General features: G+C 47.2%; 1 protein-coding gene across 1 annotated transcript in view; it reads left to right on the plus strand.

Annotated features, from left to right (window-relative positions):
- Positions 1–327: 327 nt before the first annotated feature.
- Positions 328–14,178, plus strand: part of LOC130266020 (oocyte zinc finger protein XlCOF19-like) — a 20,061-nt gene continuing 6,210 nt past the window's right edge. Inside the window, exons 1-3 of the mRNA XM_056515349.1 lie at positions 328–373; positions 13,329–13,410; positions 13,596–14,166. Coding sequence (XP_056371324.1) covers positions 13,389–13,410; positions 13,596–14,166 — 593 coding nt within the window. The 5' untranslated portion in view covers positions 328–373; positions 13,329–13,388. The remainder of the gene's footprint in view (positions 374–13,328; positions 13,411–13,595; positions 14,167–14,178) is intronic.

Below are 14,178 nucleotides of genomic sequence, written 5' to 3' on the forward strand. Positions count from 1 at the left end.
CTGCTGACCCTGCCCAGGAGTGACAGGGCAGCCGGCACAAGAGCAGCAATGCTCAGCCAGGCCAGCAGGCCTGGGCTGCTGTTTGCCTTTCTCTCCTGCTGGGCAGCCTGCAGACAGCCAATGCCAACAGTGTGTGCTGTGCCCAGTACGGCTGCGCTTCCCCTGGGCACCAGCCAGCTGCCAGTTTGGCTCTGAGAGCAGAGGATTCGCCCGGTGCCAGCAGGAGGCACCCAGGGCCGGGCTGCTGCCTCTTGCAGCCACAAGGGCCTCCTTCCAGCCTGCCTCTGCCCAGGCACCACTCAAGGCCTGCACCTGCGCTGTTTGGGCTGAAGCGCGGAAAATAGACTTCACAACCTGTAAAGTTGTGGAGTAGGTACGTATTTTATTCAGCGCTGGACGCAGGGGGAGAGCATCCTCCCAAATCCTGCGTACCTTACATGTTTCTTAACCTTCTATTTATCTAGGAAGTACATGCATATTCTAAATCGCCTATACATATTGATTGTCTGCCCCGCCTGTTTCCCCGCTTCGTATGGAAATTAGCTGCATATTCATTGCGGCTGCGTAGTTTATTGAGTCGGTGGTCTTCAAATGAGTCTGTGGGCAGAAAACGATGAAGTAAAAGTCTTCCTCACTCGTTGAACTTTTCACCTTGTCTTTCCACGCATGCGCTTGTAGTCTCTTGGTTGCAGACTTTGCACTTTTATGGAGAGGGACACTTTCCTATACTTCAGGGGTCTCTTATCGTGCATTCCTTTCTTTATTTAAGCACACAGTGACTGATACTATATGTTGTACATCGTGCATTCCTTTCCTTATAAGCACACAGTGACTGATACTATATTATATTCTTCATTCTATTTTAATCCTTAAATCCCCTGTTTCAGGGCTGCCCCACTCCTTTGATTTTACCTGCAAATTCCAGTGCCCTTTCTGCCTCAAAAATGTTATATATGTGATTAGTGCTAATAAAATTGTAACACTATTGGCAAAATTGTGGCATTATAATCAACAGTAAAATTTCATTTAATTGCTATAAAGCAAAAAGAGATAAAGGAAATGGTTAAACAAAGCAGAAAAATTATCTGCCAGATGTTAGGTGGGAGGCAGAATAGGAAGGGTATAGGTCTAAGGACAGCATCTAGAAATAGGTTTTCGACCTTGACTTGAGCCAAATTGGAATGATTCCAAACCACTGGACACTGGACTAAGGCCTGTTGTGGAAGCATATATTTAATTATATAACTTTAAGCTCAGTGCGCCTGCACTACCTGAGAGGTCAAACAGCGAACACTGAGGAAGACCCAGAGCCTTCATCGGAAACAAGAGCCCCGAAAGGAGGAGAGACCCCCGACCACTGGTGAGGCATGCGCAGCACAGCACAGTGACACAGATTTTAGGAATAGAAACAAGAAGGAGCTTTCTAGAAGATTCTGTATTAATATGCATTAGTAAACTGTATATAAGTGAGATTTTAGTTTGACTGATTTGGTGTGGTGTGAGAGGAATGGCCCTGCCCGCACCCCCGGTTGGGGTATCCCCGTTGGTTTTGCTTATGCTTTATTCAACCGAACCATTGGACCTCAATTATACTTAAATTGTTACTAAATTTTGTATTTACTCCAAATTATATAACTCATATATTTTGATTGTATTCATTAATATACAATTGCTATTATTAATAAATTACTGCTAAATTTAACTTGGTTGATTGATTAATTGGACAAAATCGAACACATCCAATATCCATTTATAACAATTTTGTGCATTGGCCAGGAACTCCAGCCCAAGGGAAGAATGACTAGTTTTGGAAAGGAGCTCCCCAGCAGTTGTTAAGGTGGTCCCAGGACTAGACCAGGCTCTCTTGGAGAAGGAGTTCCAAATTAGAATAAAGCATAAGCAAAAGAAGTTAGCCAAAGGAGGTGAGCGTGAAGGAAGGCTCCCGGCGGAGTGCCGGCAAGTGGTGGAGTAGCCGTAAAATGTTTTGTGCGCAAGAACCGCGTGGGAAAAGGGGCTGTAAGTACCACGGGGTTGGGTAAGGTGGGCGGCTCTGTGTGTGTGTGTGTGAGTGAGACGGCTGGATAGCTGAGGTGAGTATGGACCCCCCAGTACTGTGGTTCCGCATCTCCGTGAGGAGACCGGCCAGGAACGGGGGGAAGCAAAAGAAGAGAGTGAGTGAAGACCCCGGGAGGGACTGGGAGGGAAAAGTCTCAGCCTGAAAACTCATGGGAAAAGTCTTCAAGGAGAAGGGAGCTAATGCTCGAAGGATTTAATTAAGAAGGGAGTGATTTGAGCTGGTTCAACTAGTTTTTGGAAGGGGAAACTGATGGGAAAATTGTAAGTGATTAGAGGGTTTGCGGAAAGTAGTCAGAAAAAGAAGTGGGGGAGGATAAACAGGGAAATTAAGGACTTAAGAGTGGTAACTTTAAGTTGGTAAAGGATGAAATAAAGTAATATTGAGTGAGGGAGTTGAACCATGAAATGAGTGAGGGAGAGTGAGGGAGAGTGAGGGAGATTAAGGAATAGGGGATTTCTTAGTCTGTTGCCGTCAGGGATGGGTCAGGGGAAGAGTAAGACCTCTGATCCAGGGGTTGCGAATTATGAGAAAAATTCGCTAGAACCCGGTATGCCTGGGAACCAAGAGGGGGGTTCCCAGCAGGGAAGCAGTATTCCTCAGGACAGCCCACTGGGGATCATGTTATGGTACAGGGATACAAGGGAATCCCAAAGAGGAAAAAGCAAGCAGAAAATGATTCATTATTGTATGACTGAATGGACAAAGGAAAAGAATTCATTCAGAAAATTTATACTGGCCAGAATTGGAATAATTTAAAAATTGGATTTGTCAAGCTTTAAATCTATATGTGAAATTAAAAGAATCTCTTCACCAGGAGGAAAATTGCAGGCTATTTTAGAAATCTTATTTACAAAGGTTGAGGGAGAATGGATTTTGTCTGATGGTAGAAAAGTACCAAAATCTTTTGCCTGACAGATCCTAAGCAACATGCATAAAACAATTCACGGGGGAACAAGGGCATTTTGTGAGCACTTTTAAAATTTTATGGGTGTATAAGAATATTTAAAATTGGGAAACAAATTACTCAAGGAGGTCTTACATGTCAGAAAGTGAACAAAAAAAGTGCTAAAGGGTCCTCCCTTCAGAGGCAGTCAAACAGACTATAGACTGTTTGAAAAAGAAAAAAAAGAAAAAAAAAGTTTCAAGTTGATTTTACCAAATTATCCAAAATAGATAGGTGGAAATATTTGCTAGTTATAGTATATCATAACTCAGTAAGTGCAAGCATTTTTTGTAGTTCAAGCTACAGCTTAAACAGGGGTATATTATAACCATTGCAAACAATTTAAGAGAATTAAGAGAAAGGCATTTTAGCTCAAACAACTTCTCTTGATTTTCCAATACATTCTATCAGACCAGGACAGTATGTGTTGGTAAAATGCTAGAGAGGAGAAAGTCTAGAACCCCGATTGGGGGTGGGGGGGAACCATGTCTAGTTTCTTAACCACAGAAACAGCAGTTTGAACAGCAGAAAAAAAAAGCTGAACTCATGCTTCATGGGTGAAATGACTGATACAAAATAAAGACTGGAAAAATATTTTGACACCAGGAGACCTAAAAGTAAAATTAAAAAGAACTTAAAAATTGATTAAAACATTTTCACTTGGGTTTAAAAACATATAAAGATTGTAATAAATTTACAATAAGGCTAATAAGGGTATTTGGTGCCTAAAGACTACAGTTTATATGAAATTGGCATTATACCAATGTACCTTGGGACCAAAGGGGGATGTAGTTTTTTATACATTTGTTGAAAAATGTTATTTTATAGCATAATTGTTTAAATAACAATTTAGGATTGTTTTGAGAGGTGCATGATTAAAATTTGGCCAGCCTGAATTAACTGCAGTCTGCAACCCCATTGAGCCTGGAGGAAGAACAGCACTGATGAGAAAGAATTAGACACCTCCTTGGTAAATGAAAACGACCCAAATGAACCAAAAAGTTCCTCAGAAGCCTCTGGCAGTCAACACTAACTGATTCATTTGAGGAGCTGCAACTCCAGAAAAAAAAAAGACTGGTAACATCTGTTATTAAAAGAGGGTCCAAAAACAATTAACACACTAGGAATGTACTAAGTATAATTTAAAGCATTTGTGTTGTTTGTAGCTGTTGTTTTAATTTGTAATGGAAAGTAACTAAAGTAGCAAAAGCAAAAGAAAAACAATTGATGTGTTTAGCTTGTTTAAGTTGTGTACAACTGTGTGAATAGTTAACTTTAGAAAGATATTTTATTAATTTTTTTAGAACTGTTAACTGAACTGTATATGAAAATAAATTTTGTTGTAGTTGGCATATTTCCGGAAGTTTAGTGGATTAAGAAAAAATGTATAACTGATCAATTTAGGGAAAGAAATAAGATAGGACAGTGCTGCAAAACTACAAATAATTTGTGCCATCTTTGGAACGGGCTCATACGAACTTTATGAGGCCAAGGGTGCCAAATGAATCCCAGGATAAAAAACTTTGCTACTGAGAAGATGGACATTTCGGCCCTTGGCTGCAACCCAAGGGGCATTGAGAAAAATGTAGAAAGTTAAAAGTCCTGAGGATTTTCACTGGGCTTACCCCAGGCAACTGGCCAAAGCCATAAGACTGCATGGAACAGAGTCCGGGACAAGCAGCACAAGAGCAGCAATAGAGAAACAAAGTATTCCCGATCCCTATGACAAATGCAATCGCTCTATGTGAGTCAGGGATAAGGGGAATCAGTCTTTGTGGCACATCTCTAGGTTAGTACTGCCTGTTACAATCATAAAAGTTTTTTTAGGAATTTGTGTTATATATTGGGTAAAGAGGAATTTAGAATTTAAGAGGCAAGCTTCTCATCCTAACAGCAATTCATTTTGTCTATGTAAACAATTAAAAACAGCACTATAGGGACTGGGATTTGCCAACTTCAAATAAAATCCATTTTATAGATTTGATGCAAGAAATTGCCATACAATTGAAATTAGGGGCTGATAAAAGGAAATATAAAAATCAGAGTAATTTGGGAATATAAGGAATACCAAAATGCAGCTTTTTATAGCACAAATCAATATGATAAAAAGAGAAATGGGGGATTGCTATATATGTGATTCGTGCTAATAAAATTGTAAAAATATTGGCAAAATTGTGGCATTATAATTAATCAATAATTGTATTTAATTGCGATAAGGAAAAAGAGATAAAGGAAATGGTTAAACAAAGCAGAAAAACTCACCATCCAGATGTTAGGTGGGAGGCAGAATAGGAAGGGTATAGGTCTAAGAACAAGTATCTAGAAATAGGTTTTCGACCTTGACTTGAGCCAAATTGGAATGATTCCAAACCACTGGACACTGGACTAAGGCCTATTGTGGAAACATATATTTAATTATATAACTTTAAGCTCAGTGCGCCTGCACTACCTGAGAGGTCAAACAGCGAACACTGAGGAAGACCCAGAGCCTTCATCGGAAACAAGAGCCCCGAAAGGAGGAGAGACCCCCGACCACTGGTGAGGCATGCGCAGCACAGCACAGTGACACAGATTTTAGGAATAGAAACAAGAAGGAGCTTTCTAGAAGATTCTGTATTAATATGCATTAGTAAACTGTATATAAGTGAGATTTTAGCTTGACTGATTTGGTGTGGTGTGAGAGGAATGGCCCTGCCCGCACCCCCGGTTGGGGTATCCCCGTTGGTTTTGCTTATGCTTTATTCAACCGAACCATTGGACCTCAATTGTACTTAAATTGTTGCTAAATTTTGTATTTACTCCAAATTATATAACTCATATATTTTGATTGCATTCATTTATATACAATTGCTATTATTAATAAATTACTGCTAAATTTAACTTGGTTGATTGATTAATTGGACAAAATCGAACACATCCAATACCCATTTATAACAATTCCAAACATTAACTCAAAGGGAGATAATATCTTCCCTGGGTCTGGCCCTTATTCTTGCCAAAATCAGGGGCAGGAGCCCCACCCACAGCATCTTGTTTGCTATTACCAGCTGCAGAAGGTGTTTCTTTATTTCTCCATTCATTCTTTCAACCCGACCCGAACTCTGGGAGTGCCAGGGGGTATGCAGGTTCCATTGTATCCCCAAAGCAGACATAACTCCTTGAAGAATTTTTCCTGTAAAATGAGTTCCCCTATCTGAGTCTATTGCTTCCACAATTCCATATCTTGGAATTATGTGTTCCAAAAATACTTTAACAACTGATCCTGTAGTTGCTGAAACAGTAGGGAATGCTTCTGGCCACCCTGTTAATTGACATACTCTTACCAGAAGATATTTAAACCTTGCCACTCAGCGCATTTCAGTAAAGTCCACCTGACATCTCTAGAAGAGACGTACAGCCCAAGGCCTCTCTCCCCTGGCAAGTTTCTTTGTATCTTTGTTATTGGTTTTAGCACAAGTCAAACAACCCTCAATAGCTCGTTTTGCCAAGCTAAAAAGACCCACAGCAGCATACACTTTTAGGAAGGCTTCTGCCCAGCCCTCGAGAGCCCCAATGACTCCCTTCATGAAGTTGTTTTAACAATTGTAAGGCCAGAGCTTTTGGGTTCAACTGCCTCCCATCCCTTGTAAACCAATTATTTCCTTTTTCTTCTGCCCCACTTTTTTAACTATCTCGAGTTCTTCTTAGAGATTTCTGGCAACAATGCAGCTTTCCAAGCTTCTTCATCAGCCAATTGGTTTCCTTTTGCCTCCTCTGAGTACCCTGCCTGATGCCCCTTAATGTGGATTATTGCCACCCTTTTTGGTAAATTCACCATTTCCAAGAGGCAAGAGACTAAGTTCTCATGGGCTAATGTCTTTCCCCTACAATTTCATAAACCTCGTTCTTCCCACAGTTTCCCAAATGCATGTATCACCCCATATGCATATTTAGAATCAGTAAAAACATTCACTGTCTTATCCCGGTATAACTCACAGGCTCTGATCAGTGCATACAGCTCAGCTGTCTGGGCTGACCAGGTAGGGATAACCTCCCCCCTTCCTTTAATTGTTTCCCATTCACGATAGAGTATCCTGTAAAATGCTTCCCATTTATCACTCTTGACGACCCATCAATGAACACATTCTCTCCCTCAGGCCAGGGAGTATCTTTCAAATCTTCCCTAGCTCTAGTCTGAAGATCTACAACCTGGATACAATCATGGCTTTTCTCCTGTCTCCCCCTTTCTTCGGGGCCATTCAAACAGAAGGCTGGATTAAAATTTTCCCCATTTTAAAATTTTTAATCCTCCTGTTCCATTAAACAAGATTCATACTGTAATAATCGAGCGCTCCTCATCCACTTAGAAGCTCCCTCAGTTAACAAAGCTTTAATCTGATGTGAAACCTTTAGGATCAAATAGCCTCCCCTTGTCAGCTTTCTTGCCTCAGCCACCATCAGAGCTGTGGCTGCACAGTTCTGTAGACAATGGGACCAGCCTCTGGCCTCTGGGTCTAACAATTTAGAGAAACAGGCAACAGGCCTCCATGTCCTTCCATGCTCTTGTACCTAAATTCCCTTAGCATGTCCCACTTTAATATCCACATGTAGTCGAAATTCTTTTTCTGTATCTGGAAGAGGTAAGACCGGGGCACCAATCAATTCATCTCTTAATTTTCCAAAGCACTGCTTTACCTCTGCTGTCCACATCACAACACCAGGACTGCTCTGGGTTAAAAAGCTACACAAAGGTCTAGCCACAACAGAAAAATCCTCGATCCAAGCTCCCCAGTGCCCCACCAACCCCAAAAACCCTTGTAACTCTGTGTTAGCCTGGGACAATGGTATTTGCAGGATTTGGAACAGGTTCGGGATTGGGAATGGGAAGGAGACTGGGAATGAAGTATCTGAAACGGGAATGAGATCACCTTTGGGAATGGGAACGGGATAAGGACTGGAATTGGGAGTGGGATAAGGATTGGGATTGGGAATTGGGAATGGAAACAGGAAGGGGATTGGGAATGGGAACGGGATTGGAATTGGGAAAGGAAATTGGAACGGGATTTGGAATGAGAGCAGGATAAGGATTGGGATTGGGAGTGGAAATGGGTACAGGATCGGGAATGGGAACGGGAATGGAAACAGGATCAGGAATGGGAAGAGGATTGAGAATGGGAATAAAAGAGGACTGGGAATGTGAAAGGGATTGGAATTGGGAAAGGGATCGAGATTGGGAACGAGATCAGAATCAAAAAAGGGAACGAGATTGGGAATGGGAACAGGAACTGGATTGGGAATGGGAAGGAGATAGGGGTTGGGCATGAGATAGGAATTGGGAACAGGAATGGGATCAGGATTGGAATGGGAATAGGAATGAGATTGGGATCAGGAACAGCATTGGGAACAGCATTGGGAAGGGGAAAAGGAAGACTGAGAATGGGAACGGGAATGATATAGGAATTGGGAACAGGATTGGGAACGGGAATGGGTTTGGGAACAGGAACCGGAACAAGAAAGAGATTGGGAATAGGAATGGGAACCAGGATCAGGATGGTAAAGCTGTGACATAAATGGGTGCCTTGGCTGAGATATCTCAAATTGGAGAAGCAAAACAAGGATGGGCAGGAACAACTTTTCCTGGCTGGGAACTGGAATTCCAGATACTGGCAGTGTGAGCCATGCAGGACCATCCAGGCAGGGATCAGGGTGCTGAGATGACATGGACTGGGATCCTCCAGACTGGGATTGTACAAACTGGGACCATATGGACTGGGATGGCTGCTCCAGAACGATGTGAACTGAGACGCTCCCGCCCCTCCCAGGGGTCCCTCCCAGTCCTGCCCAGTCCCGTGTGGGGGCGCATCCAAAACTCCCCGCAGTGAACAAGGACATCCCAGAGCGCTCCTGACATCGGTCTCCGTCCTTCTCCCGGTCTCAGTCTCAGTTTGTAGCAGTCCTGGAGCGCTCCTGGTGCTGATTCTGGTCCCGATCACAATCTCGATCCCAGAGCAGTGGTGGCTTTTATCTCATTCTCGATTCTGTAGCGGTGCCAGTTTCGGTGCCACTGCCGGTTCTGGTTTCAGTCTCGGTCTTGGTCTCATAATAGTTCCAGTCTCAGTGCTGGTACCGGTGCCAGTGTTGATCCCAGAGTGCTCCCAGTGCCAATCTCAGTCTCAGCCCCGGAGCTCTACTGGTGCCAGTCCCAGTGTCAGTGCTGATCTCAGTCTTGGTCCCAGTACAAATTCTGTTGCTGATTTCAGTCTCAGTCTCGATCCCAGTCTCAGTTCCAGGTCTAGAGCGGTGCTGGTCTCAGTTCTAGTGTCGGTTCTGTTCCCAGTCTTGGTCTCGGTCCCCGTTCTGATTTCGGTCTCAGTATTGCTGCTGCTCCCAGTCCTGGTGCTTGTCTCGGTCTTGGCTGCAAACATTTTAGGCCAATTTGAAAGATTTTATAAAAACTGGGATTTTAGACTGGATTTTAGCACCTTTTCGCTAATATTAGGCACATTTGGATGATTTTAAGCCCCGTTCGTGTGGATTTGAGTTACCTTTGGCGAATTTTAGGCCAAACCTGGTGAATTAGGCTGCATTTGAGGCCCTTCTTCGGTAATTTTAGGCCTAACCAGGCCCCTTGAGGACCGTGTGGCACTTTGGCCCCGCCCATTTCCCCTCACAGTTCCCACCCTTCCCTTGACCCATCCTCTCCCAGTTCGGGGTTTGGAACGGGACAGGAGGAGGAGGGAGAGAGGAAGAGGCTTCAGCGGCAGCAGAAGCAGGAGGGGACGAGGAAGGATTCGAACACCAGCCCGGAGCTGCCTGAACTCGCAGCGGCCCCGGGACCATCGCCCCCCATCCCGCAGGTGCCTGGGGAGGGGGAGCTCGCCCCAAATATCCCGGGGGTACCCTGGGTTTGGGGATTTTTGGGGGGGATGTTTGGATCCTGCCGGGCTCCAGAGGCGCAGATGGACATCGGGAGGACATCGGGGGGTCCCCGGGAGGTGTTTTTGGGGGTCCCGGTGGGTGCGGGCAGAGCCCCGTTGGGGGGCGGGGGGAATGCGTGTCCCCCCGCGGTGGGGGTTGGGCTTCCCGGGCCGGGCCCTGCGAGCTCTGCCGGGGCCACGTGGGGAGCGCGCGGGAGCGGCGGGATCGGCGGGGGGACAGCGGTTTTGGGGAGCCCCGGGAGAGGCGCGGCTTCCCTGAGCGGGAGCGCAGACACAGGAGAGCCCCAGAAGGGCAAAGCGGGGAGCCCGAGAGGGGGGGACCCCTGGCATTGCCGGGACCCCGGCGGGGGGTGCTGGGGCTGGAGGGGCGGCATGGCCGGGAAAGGGCTTCGGGGCTCCCGGTGCCGCCAGTGGCTGCCCCCCAGCATGAGCCCAGTTGCTCCCCGCGTGTGCTTCCAGTTTCCTCGGAACTCCCAGCATCAGCCCGGTCACTCCCAGGCATTCCCTATTATGATGGAATTTGCCCCAGCACGGTCCCAGTTGCTCCCTAGGTCACGGAAACTGAGAGACAAAAAGCACGTCCACAAACTTTAAATTTAGAGAGTCAAGGCATTACTTTATTATCTGGGCAGGATGTTGTGGCCAGGATGTAGCACAGAAATCTTAATCTTCTCATCCACACATAATCCGTGTGTGCAGAGAGAATCATTCCATGACACTCCGCTTTTAGGAGATTTTTCAGCTATTTTATCCAGTCAGTACTCATAGAAATGAATTGGGTTAGTGTTCTTTGGTCTCAAGTTGCAAACACTCAATTCCTAATATTTGGTCTCCTTTTGGATCCGGATTTCTCCCCTTCTGATGTTAATTAGATCTTCATTCCCTGATTTTATTAGTCTTTTCAAAGGACATATCTGCACCTGTTCTAGAGGCTGAGTCTGGGGTGGATGTTCCTGGGTGGCCACTGATGTTCTGTTAATGGCCGCTGATGGCCCTTGAGCATTTCAGCTGCTCCCAGTGTGTTGATGTGTTGAGTTCATCCGACCACAGCTGGTGCAGTAATGCCCTGCAAAGAAAATTAAAAGTTTTTTGGGGCAAAGGCAAGCAAAATATCTTGATTAAAATTACAGAAAAATTTTTAATCGGATACGTTTTCCAGCTCCTAGCACAGTCTCAGTCACTCCCAGTACTATCCCAGTTTGAGTCCAGTCTTTGCCAGCAGGACACCAGTCACTCACACTCGCCCCCAGTTGCCCCAGCATGGTCCCAGTTTTCCCCACACCACAATCCCAGTCACTCCCAGTCAGGTCCCAGTCACCCCTATGGTCTCAGACACTCCCAGTATATCCCAGTTGCCCTGAACAATCTCATAGTCATTCCCAGGTTTATCCCAGTTGCCCCTGGAATAGTCCCAGTGCCTCTCAGCATTGTTTTGGGTTGTTTTTTTTTTTTTTTTTGCATGGGAGGGGAATGTTTGGAGAATGCAGAACTCCAAAGCTGATCCCAGTCACTCCCAGTCATTCCCTATTATGATGCAGCTTTCCCCTTGCACATTTCCAGTTGCTCCCACTTCCTCCAATTTTCATTCAGTGTGTTCCCAGCTCTCCCAGTATAGTCCCAGTCTCCCAGTATGAGGCCATGGCCCCCAAGTGCTCCTTGTCAATGCCAGCATGACCCCAGTAGCCTCCAGTATAATCCCTGTGACTCCCTGTCTCTCCCAGTATATCCCAGTCACCCCAAGCATGTTGCCAGTCACTCTCACTTCTTCCCACTTGCTTTCAGCATGATTCCAGTTGTTCACAGCCACTCCCTGTCCATCCCAGTACAGGCCCAGTTACTCCCAGGCACTTGCAGAATGGTTCCAGTCATGGTCAGCACTATTCCTTCACTTCCAGTGATTTCAGTGTGATCCCAGTCAATCTCAGATATTCTCTGTACTATTCCAGCCACTCCCAGTACGATCCCAGCCATTTCCAGCAGGATCCCAGTAGGACTCTGACATGGGCACAGCTGCTCCCATTATCATCCAGTGTGGTTCCAGTTGCTCCCATTTCCCCTCACTGTGGTTTCAGTCTCTCTCAGTCCCTCCCAGTTTTCCTCAGCTGCTTCCAGACAGATCCCAGTTGCTCAGAGCCTCTCCCAGTCACCCTCAGTGCAGTTCAAGGTTCTGATAGTATGATGCAATAGGATCCAAGTCCTTCTGAACATGGTTCCAGTTCCTCCCACTTCCTCCCAGTGTGATCCCAGTTGCCCCTAGCATAGTCCCAGTCACTCCATAGATGATTCCAGTCCCTCCCAGCATGGTCACAGTAATTCCCAGTTCCCCCAGTACAGAGTAGTAGCTCCCACTGACTCTCCAGTAGCCCCTGCATGGACACAACTGTTCCCAGTGTGTTTCCAGTCTCCCCAGTCTGGGTAGAAACACTCTCATTACATCAGTCCTCCCAGCTGCCCCTAGCACAGTCCCAGTAACTCCCAGTACTATCCCAGTATGAGTACAGTATGAGTCCAGTCTCTGCCAGCAGGGCCCCAGTCAATCACAATTGCCCCCAGTTGCCCCAGCATGGTCCCTGTTTTTTCCCCAGCAGATTCCCACTTGCTCCCAGTTAGGTCCCAGTCACCACCCCTATGGTCTCAGACACTTCCAGTATTTCCAGTTGCCCTGAACAATCTCACAGTGATTTCCAGGCATTCCCAGTTACCTCAGCATGGTTCACTTGCTCCCAGTGTTATCCCAGTTACCCCTGGAATAGTCCCAGTGCCTCTCAGCATGGTTTGTCTATTTTCTTAAGGGACGGGGAATGGTTGAAGAATGCAGAACTCAAAAGGAGACCAGAAAAAGCCCCTTGGGGGACACTGGCGGGTCCTGGTGGCAGCTGCCGGCAGAGGCAGCCTGGAGGAGCAGAGCCCTGTGTCCCCCAGGACCCCAAAGTGGAGCCCAGAGAGGGGGGAGCGCCGCCATTGGCGGGACCCTCAACAGCCTGGAGAGGGGCAGGGGGGACTCCTTGGACCCCCAGCATCCCAAGGCAGAGAATAAGAGGAGAAGGGACCCCAGGATCCCAAAATCCCCCAGCATCCCTAAATGGGGAGGGGGAAGAGGGGGGAGCTTTTCCGGTTTGCTGGGACTCCCAGCAGCCTGGAGAGGGCAGGCACCAAGTAGATGGGGGACCCCCAATAGAAGCGTGAAGCCCAGCAGCTGGGACAGGGGAGAACCCCCGAACACCAAAGGGAAGGGACCATTGCTAGGAACTGCTGGGAGGCATTTCCCGGGCTGAGTGTTGGTGTTTGGGAGGTTTGGATGGGCCCCAGATGCCCAAGGACTTCTAGAGATGGACTTGGGCAGGAGGAACCCCCAACACAATGCACTCATCCCTTGTTTTCCCCAAACCAGGATTTCCCATTGCCAAGCCTTGACCCGATAGAGGAGGAGGAGGCTGCGAGGAAGAGGAAGATGGCCCAGGAGCCCCAGGCAGGTGAGGAGGAAGTCAGTATCCCTTTCCCCCTCTGTCCTGCTCCGTCTCCCAGCCCAGCACAGCCCCGGCTGCAGGACACCCCGCTGCCGACACCGACCTGCCAGAGGATGCGCTGGGGGGATCTCCTTCCCCTTCCCTCTGGCACGGAGTCAAATCCCATCCTCTCCTTGTCCTTCCTCGCCCAGACAAGGAGCTGAGCACGGAGAGCTGGGAGGACAAATCCCCATGGCAGAACCTGGTGGAAGAGGCCGTTTGCAGCGGCTCCATGGCGCAGGAATCCAACGGGGAGGAAAAGCCACAGAGATCCCGCACCAGGAGGGGCTGCAAACGCAGATCGCGGGGATCTGAGGAGGAAAGACCCAGCCTGGGCCGGGCAGGCGGCCAGAGATGGAGTCAGAGCTCGGACCTGGTGTTCCATGAGCAGCTTCGTGATGGGGAGAAGCGCCACAAGTGCTCGGAGTGTGGGATGAGCTTCAGATGGAGGTTCCTCCTGATCTGCCATCAGAGGATCCACACTGTGGAGAGGCCCTATGAGTGTGAGGAGTGTGGGAAGAGGTTTCAGACCAGCAGCAATCTCGTCTTGCACCAGCACACGCACACAGAGGAGAAGCCCTTCCGCTGCCCTGACTGTGGGAAGGGATTCAGGCAAAACTCCCACCTCACTGAACACTGGCGCATCCACACCGGGGAAAAGCCCCACGAGTGTGAGCACTGTGGGAAGGGCTTCATTGAGCGTGCCCTATTGTTCTCTCACCAGTACATCCACAC

Source organism: Oenanthe melanoleuca, unplaced genomic scaffold, assembly GCF_029582105.1.
Source record: "Oenanthe melanoleuca isolate GR-GAL-2019-014 unplaced genomic scaffold, OMel1.0 S001, whole genome shotgun sequence".
Taxonomy (NCBI): Eukaryota; Metazoa; Chordata; class Aves; order Passeriformes; family Muscicapidae; genus Oenanthe; species Oenanthe melanoleuca.